Below are 15,655 nucleotides of genomic sequence, written 5' to 3'. Positions count from 1 at the left end.
CCTTTTAATATAGCTAAAATATCACTTCCAACACTTGTGTATTTTAGAAGATAAACTATCAATTGATCATTATTTGAGAGATCATCAAAATGATACATCTCAGGAAGTTTTGAGAATGTCATATTGAGCTGTAGAGATTGATGGGCACTGATAGAGGTTTTTGCTTCAGAGAGACATGGGTCCCAATGATAGATTCAAGTGTCTTCTGCATGGCTAAGGGCAGATTATTTACTCTCTGTGTGCATCAATTTCCTCTTCTGAAAAAGCCTCAAGGTAAATGTGAAGATTAAAGGAGAAAGCTTGAATAAGCCATGTCCATGGAGATTGGCACTCAATGAATGGTTGCTATGTATAGTCATATCAATTTTGATGACCAACTGTTCTATTTAGTTAGACATACAGGTATCTATTTTTAGTAGTATATTATTTCTTAAAAAAGAATAAACAATAACAATTAAAAATCCTCATCATCTGTACTGTATGAAAAGAAATACTCTAAAGTATTTTACTCTAGAGTCTTTTATTCTAAAGTATTCATTTAATGATTACATTAATATATTATTTAGACAATATTGGAGCCAAATTACTTTTAAAAGAGAGTTTTAAAAGTTACCAAAGTATCTGATAAAGAAAAACATTATTTGTATTATTTATTACTAGAGGCCCGGTGCACGAAATTTGTGCACTGGAAGGGGTTGTCCCTCAGCCCAGCCTTCACCCTCTCCAATCTGGGACCCCTCGGGGGCAGTCGGACATCCCTCTCACAATCCGGGACTGCTGGCTCCCAACAGCTCGCCTGCCTGCCTGCCTGATTGCCCCTAACTGCTTCTGCCTGCAGCCTGATCACCCCCTAACCACTCCCTTGCCAGCCTGATTGATTCCTAATTGCTCCTCTGCCAGACCGATCACCCCCAACTGCCCTCCCTGCCAGCCCGGTCACCCCCTCCCCCCAACTTCCCTCCCCTGCAGGCCTGGTCCCCACCCAACTACCCTCCCCTGCCGGCCTGGTCACCTGTAACTGCCCTCCCCTCCTGGCCTGGTCACTCACAACTGCCCTCCCCTGCTGGCCATCTTGTGCCCAGCAGCTATCTTGTTTGAGGGTGTGACAGTCAATTTGCATATTACCTCTGTATTATATAGGATGATTGTATTATTTTCCATACAAACAACTGAAAATCTCCTTTTGCCCCACCCTGTATTTTTTAAGTGGTGGCTGAAGCATCACACAAATCATAGTTGTTTTCCTTTAACATTCTTCTCAGACTTTAATCTCATCATAATTAGTAGCAGAACATTAGTAATTAATTCCCCTTGAAGTATACAAAAACATATCAAACAGAAATCTGCTCTGAACTGATATCATAATAAATTCCAATGTATTACTTAAGGATTAGATAAAACAAAAGAAAATTTACAAATTATATATACTTTTTAAATCCTCACTCAAGGACATATTTTCACTGACTTAAGAGGGAGAGGGAGAAAGACAGAGAGAGGGAAACATGGATGTGAGAGAGAAACATTGATGGGTTGCCTCCTGTAGGTGCCTGGACTGGGGATTGAACCCACAACCTAGGTATGTATCCTGACCAGGAATAGAACCTGCAATCTTTTGGTATACAGGATAATGCACCTGTCTAGGGCATCATATCCTATCTAATAATAGACAAACATGGTAATTAACCATATCTCCGACATGCTTCCCATTGGCTAATCAGGGCGATATGCAAATTAACTGCCAACCAAGATGGTGGCTGGCAGCCAGGCAGCTGAAGCGAACAGGAGGCTTGCTTGCTTCAGTGATGGAGGAAGCCAAGGTTCCCTGCCTGCATCAGCCGGGCTCTAAGCTCCAGTCTAAGCAACAATGTTGCAATTATAGAAGCTAAACAAACCCCAGATACCTGCTTTTAGCCAGCTGGCCTTGGAGCTGGAGTTGCAACAAAGTTTCAATTACAGAAGGTAAATAAATCCCAGAATAAAAAAAAGAAAAGAAAAAAAGGAGAGACTGGGAGCTTCAGTTGCAGGCTTGGCCCGCCTGAAAACAGCCCTCAGCCCCTCATCCAGGCTGGCCAGGCACCCCAGTGGGGACCTCCACCCTGAAGGGGGTGCAGGCAACCTGAAAACAGCCATCAGCCCCTCATCAGGCTGGCCAGGCACCCCAGTGGGGACCCCAACCCTGAAGGGTGTGCGGGCAGCCTGAAAACAGCCATCAGCCCCTATCCAGGTTGGCCAGGCACCCCAGTGGGAACCCCCACCCTGAAGGGGGTGCGGGCAGCCTGAAAACAGCCATCAGCCCCTATCCAGGTTAGCCAGGCACCCCAGTGGGGACCCCTACCCTAAAGGGGGTGCAGGCAGCCTGAAAACAGCCATTAGCCTCTCACCCAGGCTGGCCAGGCACCCCAGCGGGACCCCCATCCTGATCTGGGACACCCTTCAGGACAAACCAGCTGGCCCCAACCCGTGCACCAGGCCTCTATCCTATATAGTAAAAGGGTAATATGGAAACTGACCCTAACAGCAGAAAGACTGGGAATGACTGGTCACTATGACACACACTGACCACCAGGGGGCAGACGCTCAATGCAGGAGCTGCCCTCTGGTGGTCAGTGTGCTCCCACATGGGGGATCTCTGCTCAGCCACAAGCCAGGCTGATGGCTGCCAGTACAGCAGTGGTGGTGGGAGCCTCTTCTGCCTCATCAGCAGCGCTAAGGATGTCTGACTGCAGCTTAGTTCTGCTCCCCACTGGCAAGTGGACATCCCTCGAGGGCTGCCAGGCTGCCAGAGGGATGTCTGATTGCCATCTTAGGCCCAACCCCTGGGGAGCAGGCCTCAGCCAGCAGGTGGTCATCCCCTGAGGTATCCCAGACTGAGAGAGGGCACAGGCCGGACTGAGGGACTCCCCCCTGCCCCCGCCCCTGAGTGCACAAATTTTTGTGCACTGGGCCTCTAGTCCTATATAATAAAAGCCTAATATGCTAAGTGTCCAGTCATCCATTCAACCAATCAAAGTGTAATATGCTAATGATACGCTAAGGCCGCTCAATTGCTCATTATGATGTTCACTGACCACCAGGGGGCAGACGCTCTGACTGTTAGGTTAGCTTGCTGCTGGGGTCTGGCCGAGCCGGATGGGCCTGACACTCCCTGGAGCCCTCCCATGGTCTCTCCCCTGTTGGCCAACCTCCCGTTTCCCTCCCCGGTCCCAATCATGCAGTGGTGGGGTCCTTTGGCCAGGCCTGTGCCCTCTCGCACTCTGGGACCCCTTAGGAGAATGTTGGAGAGCCAGTTTCAGCCTGATCCCACAGGCCAGGCCAAGGGACCCCACTGGTGCATAAATTTGTGCACTGGGCCTCTAGTACTTTGATAAGACTCATATCATTTGACTTTCAATATCTAACTGTGTCACTGACCTAACTCCTACTCTCCTAAGCTAATGAATAAGGGAATCTCCCTGTACTAAATATCAGAGATCAGGGTGAGATGGCCATATAAGCATGACATGAAATAAAGGTTAAGAGGCCACAAATATGAAGATTTAGATGGAGCTGTAAATAAGGACCACACATGCTATGATGATGTACTAGAGAACGGCTTGGGATAGGCTCCATTCATAGCGTGGGGGGGGGCGGGTATTTCAGGCTTAGAAAAGTCATTCAGCTTTTTTCTCAGGTATAACATAGAAATAATGTCTGTTCTGTCTGCCTAAAAGGAAGTGTGGTTATCATCTGCTTTGCCTGCAGGGCTCTGTCTACAAAGTATCAAGTAATTTACATTTGTTGAACACTTTGTACTTTAAACTGCTATTAACACAATAAAGCATTAACCTCACTAAGATTGGGGTTATTGTTTCACCTTGAGTTGTGAACATAGAAGTGCACTATAGTGAGCATGTGGGTTATATCGAGCAGCATATTTCAGTCCAGTTACTTTTCAAACACTAGTTAATTCATATCCTCAGTTCCCAACACATTGTGTGTGGTATTTAATAGGCTTTCAAGAAATGCTTGTTGTATTAATTAATTCAAAAGACATGGCTGTCAAAATTACAGAATGAGATACATCCAAATAATATGACCTACAGAAGTATTTATCAAGTACTATTCAATCTTAAATGCTGGAGTGAATATAAATACAAAAGATGTGAGTCCTGGAGTCTACAGTCTAACTGTGGAGATGGTTGATTATGCCATTTAAAATGAAGAAAGTTATGAAGGAAGGGAAAACAGAGACAGCAGCCATCTACATTATACTGTTGTTAATTCATGTCACACAAATGTCACTCTTGCCATTAAATCCCGTGTACACTATGTCTAAACACTATTCATGTGCAGACTAGAGAGTGGATTAATGTTTGTAGTTTCTTTCTACAGTTTTAACAATGGCTCCAACAAGACTCATAAATAGTTATGTGATGGGCATTGAAATGTCCTCCTTATGTATCTAATTCTTCATCCTGGTAACAATAAGTGAAAAGATCCACAAATACAGTTTTAATTAACAGTAATGTTGTGATGCTTATAAATAGACCAGAGGCTCTTTGAATCTGTTGGCCTTCTCTGAAAGAATTTTGTTTTTCCCAGAGGGTCAAAATTAATTAATGTTCATACAATTTATTTAGCAGCCTATTACCTTAGAGATGCCTAAACAAGTTCAATGAACCATGTTAGTGTATCAAGGATGACATAATCTAGCTGCTTTGAGGAGAACACTTTGTAAAAATATACTGTATCAAGTAGTAATTAACAGGAAGGATAATAAAGAATTCTGTCAGAATGATTACTTTTCTTTATCTCTGGACCACATTACTTGAGTACAATATTGGATAAATAACCAGACACAAAACTTTTTATGTGGTCTTTAATGAACACACACAAGCTATGAAAGTTTAAAAAAATAAATAGTGCCATTAATAGTCCTTAATTGCTCCATTAAAAGCTATCAATTGATGACTTTTGTTTGTCTTTTTGAACATGCATGAAACCTTCTCATATCCATTGATTATACTTTTATTTTTCCTAAACTGAACCTATAATACTTTTTGTACCATTAGTAATATTATAATGCTGCAAATGTTATCTAAAGAACTACCACATAAACAAACAAAACAAAAACAAACTCATAGATACAGAGAACAAACTGATTGTTGCCAGATGGGAGGGCAGGGGGTGAGAGAGGTAAAAAAGGTGAAGGGATTGAGAAGTTACAAATTGGCAGGTACAAAACATTCATGGGGATGTAAAGCACCACGTAGAGAATATGGTCAATAATACTGTAATAACTATGTAAGGGGTGAGGTGGGTACTGGACTTACTGGGAGTATCACTTTGTAAATTACATAAATTTCTAACCATTATGTTGTATACCTGAGACTAATATAATACCAGATGTCAATTATAATTGAAACAATTTTTAAAAAATTTAAATAATTCACAGGCATTTGCATCAAGATATTACTGTCTGGATCTTAGTAGCAAAATTCAAAATTGGCTTATTTCTCATAACTTCTTAAGTAAAAAACATAATCATAAAAGTTAAAAAATGTATATTTATTGTTGTGATATTTATATCACAACACAACTGTAATAAATGTCACAACAGTAAATATACATCTAAGTATATATTCATTGTTGATATTTATTATAGTGAATGTGTCAAAAAATAATTTAACTTTAACATTAGATAATTTTATAAATTATGATATACCCAAAATGTAAAATACTATGCTATAACTAAAACCATATTGCTAAAAATATTCCATAACATAAAAACCTACTCAGATTACATTTTTAAATTAAAAATTACAAAGCTTATATAGATGGTTATATCACTCTACTGATATTATGAGACAAGTTTTTATTTTTTCTGCTTAACTATATTTTAAATTTTTTAGGAAAAGATGGAATCCTTAGTAATGTAAAATTGATGAAAAGCAATATTGAACAAAACTAAATGTTAAAAAAGTGAAAAGCTTTTTAAGTGGCAAAGATTAAAAATATTCACCACAATTCCACAAACACATAAATGTTCTACCATTATGTATATTAGATTTTCTTATGAGGTGCAATTCCTGTTTTACTTATTTTATTTTAGGTTTATCATCCTCGCCTTTATTTGAACCCTATCACCATCCAAGTAGTAATCCACGTTAATAAATGAATGTAAATGTTTTATCATAATTTTCTCTATATTAATATAGTTATTCATATAAATATCTACCTACATATTTATTCATATGAACAAATAAAAGAGGTAGTCATTCTTTGCTTTAGAAAAATTGGGTCATACTATATAATAATTTTGCATATGGCTTTACCCCTTTAACAATATCTTCTGGAAATCCCTACACATTAACTGTGTAACATGAAACTGTTTTAGCGATTGCATGGCATCACACGCTGTGTGTTAAACAAGTCACACTAGCCTCCAGGTTGTTTCCTCCAGGTTCTCAACAGAAGCGGGGGCGGAGAGGGTGGTGATTTTGCCCCCAGAGAATTTCTAAGACATTTTGACTTGTCAAGACTAGGAGAGAAGTGCCACTGCAACTGGTGGGCAGAGGCCAGGGATACTGCCCAATATCCTACACTGCACAGGACAGCCCACGCCAGCTAATTCCATTACCCAACCATCAGGGGGCCCAGGCTGAGACTCTAGCCAGGTGTCTGATCTCAGGGCATTTGGCGCTGGCTGTCACTCTATCACTTTCCTTAGGCACCCACATGGCTCACTCCTCACCTCTTTCAAGTGTTGTTGTTGTTTTCTTAATGGTGTTTTCTCAATGCAGCTTACTTTAATCAGTGTATTTTAACAGCCATGCCTCCCTCCCCTGTTACCTGCCAACTGCAATGCACACACCCATTCTTGGGCCTTCTTGCTCCTACTTCATTCTTTCTGTCTCCTCAACTTCTAACAGTCCATACAATCAGAACTGTTTGTTTATTATCTTGACTCTCCTTGTAGAAAGTGAACTCCACTTTGGTAGCAATTTTTACCTGTTTTATTCACTAATGTATTCCCAGGACTAAATAGTGCCAGGCATTCAATAGACCAATAAAGCAACAAGGAACAAATAACTGAGTGTAAGAACAATGGAAATTCATTTTATTTCCTTTTTTTCAACCACAAATAATGCTGAAGTAAGATTCCCTATACACATATGTTTTTGTATCGGTCTTTTTATTTCTATACTAGAGGCCCGGTGCATGAAATTCATGCACGGGAGGGTGGTGGTCCCTTAGCCCGCCTGCACCCTCTCGCAATCCAGGTCCCCTTGGAGAATGTCCGACTGCCAAATTAGACCAGAAACCAGCAGTCAGACATCCTTCTCATATTCCAGGACCGCTGGCTTCTAACCGCTCGCCTGCCTGCCTGCCTGATCGCCCCTAACTACTCGCCTGCCTGCCCGATCACCCCTAACTGCTTGCCTGGCTGCCTGGTCACCTCTAACCACCTCTGCCTTGGACCCTGCTGCCGTGGCTTCATCTGGAAGGACGTCCAGAATGATGTCTGGAAGGTCGTTCCGCTGTTTGGTCTAATTAGCATGTTATGCTTTTATTATTTTAGACTAGAGGCCTGGTGCACAAAATTCGTGCACGGGGGGGGGGGAGGGGGTTCCTTAGCACAGCCTGCACCCTCTCAAATCAGCAGGTTATTGCCCTTAATCACCTCTGCCTGCCTGATTGATCATCCCTAACTGCCCTCCCCTGCTGGCCTGATTGCCCCCAACTACCCTCCCCTGCTGGCCTGGTTGCCCCCAATGGCCCTCCCCTGCCAGCCTGGTTGGCCCTAACTGCCCTCCCCTGCCAGCCTGATTACCCCTAACCCCCTGCCAGCCTGATCTCAGCCCCAACTGTCCTCCCCTGCCAGCCTGATAGCCCCTAACTGCCTCTGCCTCTGTCCCCACCACCATGGCTTTGTCCGGAAGGAAGTCAGACATCTGGAAGATGGCTGGTCGACCTGGTATAATTAGCATATTACTCTTTTATTAGTATAGAGATATTATATAGGATAGGATTGCTTAAGGGGGGGTAAACCTTTTTCAGCAGGAGGAGATGCTCTTGACAGACAAAAATACTTAATCCCTATATCTGGACTGATAGCCAGCCATATGCACTGTACTGCCACACCAGCCATTAAAAAATTGAACCGCTTTCTAACACCAAACAGCTGTTGCCCTTAAAACTCCTCCTCAGACCCCACCTTAGGTTCTGCCTTTTCAGTTTACCCAGCTTTAGTTCTGATTGGTCAGTTTCTATGCCAGTCAGCATCAAAAGCTCCACCTCCTTGGCAGCCATTGACTCCTTGCAGTTCACCCAGATTTGGTTCTGATTGGTCATTTTCTATGACAGTCAGCATCTCCGGGCCTATCTCTGGGCCTGATCCATAGCCCTCACGGCAGCTGCGAGGTCATTAGGCCTCCAGCCTGGCCCTGGGCCAGAGGCTAATGACCTTGCTGCACCTGCCTCCCCTGCCCATTCCCTGCCACCCCACCCTCCCACCACCCCTGCCTGCCACCCCACCCGCCCGCTGGCCACCAGCTTTGCTGTGATAGGAGCCTGTGGACCATGGGGGAGGGACCGAGAGGTGCTCCATGCACTTCCTGGTGATCAGTTGTCCGTCAGGTTGTTTAGGTTGTGACGGGCCCCGACCTTTTATAATGTAGATGGTCAGAACATTTTCCAAACCATGAACATTTCCCATAACCATGTTTGAGTATTCTTCCCCTGCTTCTTTACTCTTTCTCTCAGCCTTCTATAGGTTGTTTTTGAAAATATTTTTCCAACCCTTTATTATTTAATTTGCATTTTTCTGATGACTTGTGAACTTGAGCATCATTGAATATATTTGTTGACTATATTAATGTTATCATCTGTGAATTGGTTATGCAAATGTTTCCTAGTAGTTAAAATTTTCATTTATAATAAGTTTGTAAAAGTTAGATATAGATTAGATATAGATATAGATGATATAGATATAGATATAGATATAGATATAGATATAGATATAGATATAGATATAGATGACATAGATATAATCTTACTTGTAATCTGTAAGGAAAATTTTTCTAACCTATTTTGTGCCTATTGATTTTATTTATGAAACTTTTAGACCACAGTTAAAATTTCATATAATGAAATATGTACATCTTTTCTTTTGTAGCTTCTGAAATTTTGGAAGTTAGATCCTGTCTTTAAATTGCACATTGCTTTACCTTCTGTTTTCTTGCAAGAATTTTATTTTTATTATTTGTTACATTTAAGTTCTTAATCAATCTGGACTATATTTATGTATATGAAATATGCAGAAGAAAAATGGGTTTAATTTCATTTATTTCCAGGTGAATAACCAGATATACCAGCACCATATTAAATAATATATCTTTTTAATTGGATTAACTTTTGTTATATATTAAATCCTCCTAATTATTGACCTCAGTGTCTTGATTCTCTTTTCTATTCTTTTAACATATAATCTGGTGTATATTAACTTCATATTTTTAAAGAAAAAAACAAATTGGTAAAAGGAAGAGGAAATATAACCTGGCAGGTCAAGAGAAATAAACATATTTAATTTGAAGATGAATTAGGGAACTTTAAAATAAGAATGAGTGCACATGTTGTAACTGAATATCGTGTCATTGTCAATCTGCCTGAAATATAAAACAATAAAACTATTGTTCTTGTCTCACTAGTCATAAAATGTCTGGGCCAACCTCATATATTTTTTCTATGAAAAGTTATTTTAATTCATATAATCTTGCTCTTTTTCATTGTGCTTATGCTTCCATTTTTTTGAGTAATATTTTATTTGTTAGGTTTCTCCAGAAAAGTAGAACTAATAGAATATATAGAAATATAGAAATATCTATATATATAAAAAAGTAATATGCAAATGACCAAACAGCAGAGCAACCAGAATGACTACTCGACCAGTCGCTGTGAGGTGCACTGACCACCTCTTGGTCCCTCCCCCCTCCCCCCACCCTCACCCCCCCCCCTCACCCCTGGCTGGTAGGCTCCAGGGGAAGATGGCCCTGATCACAGGCCAGGCCTAGGGACCACACCTGTGCATGAATTTTGTGCGCCGGGCCTCTAGTATTTATTATAAGTAAATGGATCATATGATTATGATGCTGGTAAGCCTTAACTGTCCAGTGTGGGCCAGCAGACTGGAGCCCCAGGAGAGCCAATGGTGCAGATGAAGTTCAAAGGCAGTCTGTTGGTGAAATTAACTTTTGCTTGGACAGCCCATGTTTTGTTCTATTAGGCCATCAATTGATTGGATGAGGACCACCCATATTATGGAAGGTAATCTGCTTGAAGTTTACTGATTTAAATGTTAATCTCAGGACATATAGTCAATAGACATGTGAAAAGATGCTCAACATCACTAATCACCAGAGAAATGCAAATAAAACCACAACGAGATATTACCTCACACCTGTCAAAATGGCTATCATCAATAAATCAACAAAAAACAAGTGATGGTGAAGATGTGGAGAAAAGGGAACAATTATACACTGTTGGGGGAAAGTAGATTGGTACAGACACTATGGAAAACAGTATAGAGGTTACTAAAAAAATTAAAAATGGAACTGCTGATCGCCCAGTGATTCCACTTTTGGATATATATATATATATATATATATATATATATATATATATATATATATATCAAAAGAAACCCAAAACACTAATTCAAAAGAATAGATGAACCCTTATCCTATGTTCATTGCAGTGTTATTTACAATAGCCAAGCTATGGAAGCAATCCAAGTGCCCATCAATAGATGAGTGGATAAAAAGCTGAGTTACATACATACAATGGAATATTACTCCACCATAAGAAAGGCCAAAATGTTACCATTTGCAACAGCATGGATGATCCTAGAGGGTATTATTGTAAGTGAAATATTATGCTAAGTCAGTCAGAGAAAAACAAATACCATATGTAGAATCTGGAGGAAAATCTAAACAAATAAACAAAACAGAAACTGAATCATGAATACAGAGAACAGACTGATGGTTGCCAGATGGGAGAGGAGTTGAGGGACTGGGTGAAAAAGATGAGGGTATTGAGAAGTACATATTGATAATTACAAAATAGCTATAGGGACACAAAGTACAGCGTAGAAAATGCCAATAATGCAGTAATGATTATATATAGATATACGTTGCCAATTTGGTGCTGGAAATATCAGGGGGAACACAATGTGTTGTACACATGAAACCAAACCAAAATAATACTGAATGTAAAAAAAAAATGTTAACCTTGTCAAATAACATCCTCTAAGTTGCTACATAAAATTAACGATCACAAATTTCTCATGTTATTTTTTTATTTCTAAGAAAACTTATCTATAAAAAAGTTATTTTTTTTTTTATCCCTAGGGAATGTTAAGTCCTAAAAGAAGAAAAGTGCTGAGTAGGCAAGACTTCAGGCTCAAAGTAAATAAGGTTACTAGCCTGCTTATACTCTGACTCTACTAACTGTAAAACCATTAAAGGTTACATTTACCTAAAATCACAGGACACAAAGTAAAATCTGTCAAGACTTTGTAGATGCTCATTCCTCCATCACCAACTTGCCTTTACATCTCTGTCCTGGAACTTCAGAGGGACTAGAGTAACATCGGTGGCCAGCTACTGGCCATTGTGTATTGTGAGAACTCTTATCATTGCTAATTGTAAACCTTTGCCGATTGCATGCATCAATCTGATTGCCCCCTACTTGTCACTACTCTGATTGTTGATTTAAGGGACACGTTTAGGGTAGAGGGAAAACATTCTGTGACTCTTAAAATATAAGTCATGGATTTCCTTGTTGTAGCAATGTCAGTTCTGAGTCTATTCAGTAATTCACGGGTTAAACAGAAAGTACTAACTTTCTTTTCATAATCCCTATTGCTTTCTAACCCCCACCCCACCACCTGCAGACATAACAGACGTACTTCAGCATTCAATCAAATAGATAAAGCAGGTTTCCAGCAGTTGACTACTTGGCCTGTGTATCTCTAGTAGGGTTACCTGGTGTATGATCAGAGTCTGCACTCAGTGCTTCATCAGGAATTCTGTTGCCAATGGCCCAGTCCAAGTCATCTTCAGAGTCTTGAATAAGACTGCAGGCTGTGGTCCAATTTCCGGAAGTTGTTTCAAAATTACAGCTTCCTGTTGTGGTTGTGTACTGGCCTAAGGAAACAGAAATTGTAATGAAATGTTCTGAAAATCCATATTGCACTTGATACTTTACTACATTAGTGATGATTTTAATTAGCATCTGTATATTCTAATTTTTTATAAATAAACATATAGAACCAGGACATTTGCACCCATTGATAATATCAGTTGTAACCAGCTTTTTTAGCCCAGGGTCTAGAAGCAGTGCATGAATATTGTCATTTATCCATTAAGAAGCTACATGGATTGACTAATAATACTTATAGATGATAGATAAAACTGTCTACACATAAACAATGAACATAACATTATGATACCTATAGAATCAAATAAGTCAACAGCTTCAGTTGTCTGGATATTAATGCCATTGCTCTGTGTACTGAGGTGTTTGAACAGCATAGACTGCTAGAGAGGCGTTTACTAAAGGAAAGGTGCCTTTGGGTGAAACAGTGAACTGTGTGGACACACACCCTTTTGTCATATGATACAATTACCTGTGTACAACATTTCAGGACTAGTCAGTAAATAGTGAAAGATCTTCTCTACTAAAAGTGTTGATTGATAACTCATTAAAAATTAAGTTATTCACAATATAAGTTACTAGATAATAACTGCGTTGTGATAATAACTAGTTGAGATAATAACTAGACATCTAAAAAGTGCCATCATAACACCCTGATAGCTGCTTTCATTTTTCATTTTCTTTCTTTGCATAGCAGTTATTGTATTTGAGCATTCACTGAAAAAACTGTGTTGTACAGGCAGAATGAATATTGGGTGATTGAATCAGTAGGAATCAACTGAGATTGTCATTGACTTTTCCTGTCCTTTTTTTTTTTATAGAAAGATGACGTTTACATTATTTTTAACATTTTATCAAGTAGTTTCTTGTTTATAAATTTTTAACATCAAACTAATACTAGCATATAGAAACTTCATCAGAAGAAAAACTTGCTGTTAAAATGGACACCAAATATATAGCAAAAGTAGCTTTCATATTTTCATAGAAAATTTTTTGGATCTCTGAGAGAATTTTCATAAAGTATCAGCATTTCACTTCTCAGGCATGATTGTATTTTATCTCCAAAAGTAAAATCACTTTAAATTATGTACATTTTTTCATTCATTCTACATAATTTAGAATTGATTTTTATGTGTTCCTTTATTGGCCCTGTATATCTTCATGCTTTTTTGTACCAAACCCATGTCATAGATAGGTTTATATTATGCAAACAATGTGGATAAAAGTGAGAGATTCAGTTCTCCAGGTGTTTAACCAACACAACTGCAAAAATGCAGAATCTATCAATGTATGTACAAGACAGCCATTGTGGGTTCTTCAGAATAATGTCACATCCAGGCTCTGTATTGTTGTATTTCTGTGTAACTGACTCCCCAACACATAGGCCTGACAATAATGATCCTACACCCTTTTCCATTCTCTGTGACCACTCTGTCCTTCTAGTTCCAATTTATTTAATATATGACCTTTATCTTTGACCCTAAGAATATGTATGCAATCAGGATCAATTCTCTTATGTTTCATTCTCTTTACCTCAAGTTTTGAAACTTTTCCTTTCTAGCTCTAATCTCAGTTTATGATCTCTCCTCCTTAGCAACACTATTTTTTAGCATTCCACAGCCTCATTTATTTCAAAGTTACACAATTTTTCCACATTCTCCAATCTCACATTCTCTACTAATTACTTTCCTATAACTTGCAGACATAGTCATGGTGTCCCTCTTGATTTAAAAAATATGGATTTATTTACTTAAATTTACTCTGTATATCTTCATTCATCCTGACCCGGAGCCCTTCACACTTTTATGCAGATGCCTTACAAGTAAATCCACAGCCATGATGAAATGCAGGTGTTTTTCTTCAAATGCTTTTTAAACATTTCACTTGGACTACACAACCATTACCTCGAAACCAAACAAGCCTAAAACAAACTCATCATTCACTTCTCAAATTGGCTTCTTCTTTTTAAGATTATTGACTAATTTCATAGAATGAATATTCTGTCTTTCTAAAGATTCAAACTTTGGAGTTATCGTTGATTCTGCATTCTTCATTTTCATATCCAATCTATCACCAATACCTGTAGACTCTCCCTTGGTAAATGTATTTAATTAATTTCCTTCCTTACAGTTCTATAGTCCCCGTTCCAGTTCCATTGGTTCAACCACCTGATTTAATGGAGTATCTTCTTTTCTTTTTTTTTTTAACATAGCCTTCAATCTATCAACATTATAAATGCAAACCACATTAATCATCTTTAAGAATGTTCTTATGTGTTGTTTCCCTTGCTAAAAATATGCAAGTTTTCACATTGTCTGAAGATACTCTCCACAATCTCTAGCCTTGACTACAGTAACCTTTCTACAACTCAAAATGTATTTTAGGCTGAAATCTGTCTCATATTTAAAATTGCCTGCCAACCGAATTTTCAGAAAATTATCTCTTGAATAAAAACAGACTTTTTTCAACTTTTACGTTTAAAACTACTCACTTTTTAAAATGTTTTCTCTAGCATTTGGGCGCTCATTTTCAGTCATCCCTTCCCTCTCTTGTTCAGGAGAGAACTGCAATTTTCTCCAGGTATAAACCTTCTTTCACTCAGGTATGTGTTTTATGGGTGAAACAGCCCCTCACCAGCTCCAGGGGTGACTGATGGTTTATCTCAGCAATTGTGAAGCCATGTTCCTCTTTTTAGTTATTTTAGGCATCAATGTGAGATGCAATTCTAGATAATGAGACTTATTGGAGAAAAGGCACCTAGGAAAAGTTTTTCTTTAAAAAAATAAAATAAAAGAAGAAAATCTATTCGTCCTTTCTCAGGATATCATTGCAAAAATGAGGTACTCAGGGCTGCAGAATTTGATGGGGAGGAGCTGGCTTTACTGAATACCAAATAATCGTAACTCAAACAGACAGGAATTAATTTATCTCAATTAACAGTACGTTGGGAAGTTGTCAGTTTAAGGTTGGCATTGCGGTTCAGCCATGCCGTGTGGGCAGTGTGAAGCACGCATTATCTTCCACCTTTCAGTGCTGTCACCTTGTCATCCCCCTGCTCATGCATGGTTGCAAGACAAAGGCTGTACTTCCATGGGTCACAAATACTTAAGCATTGAAGGACACAAAGAGAGGAAAGCGTTTTTTTCTCTCTGAAAGAGACACCTTCCCAAAATGTCCATGTATATTCATTGGCCTCTGGTGGCTACAAGGAAGATTAGAGATGATGGTATTTGCAGCTTGTCACAATGCTTCCCCAGATAAAGTTGGAGTTCTGTTTTTAAGCAGCAAAAAGAAATGAAAAGCACCTAGCAGGGACTACTGTCCATCTAAACTGCTTAAGGTTGGAATTTCTGTGTCAAGTATCTTTATCTCCTCTTCTCCATTCCATCTAGCAAATCATACTCTTTTTTAAAACAAAATATTTTATTGATTTTTTACAGAGAAGAAGGGAGAGGGATAG

At 39.2% G+C, this 15,655-nt stretch overlaps 1 protein-coding gene across 1 annotated transcript in view; it reads right to left on the bottom strand.

Annotated features, from left to right (window-relative positions):
* Positions 1-15,655, bottom strand: part of MALRD1 (MAM and LDL receptor class A domain containing 1) — a 629,377-nt gene that overhangs the window by 196,571 nt on the left and 417,151 nt on the right. Inside the window, exon 32 of the mRNA XM_059660668.1 lies at positions 12,024-12,185. Within this exon, the coding sequence (XP_059516651.1) occupies positions 12,024-12,185 (162 nt within the window). The remainder of the gene's footprint in view (positions 1-12,023; positions 12,186-15,655) is intronic.

This window comes from Myotis daubentonii, chromosome 1, assembly GCF_963259705.1.
Source record: "Myotis daubentonii chromosome 1, mMyoDau2.1, whole genome shotgun sequence".
Taxonomy (NCBI): domain Eukaryota; kingdom Metazoa; phylum Chordata; class Mammalia; order Chiroptera; family Vespertilionidae; genus Myotis; species Myotis daubentonii.
This window is presented reverse-complemented; position numbering and strand designations above follow the sequence as displayed.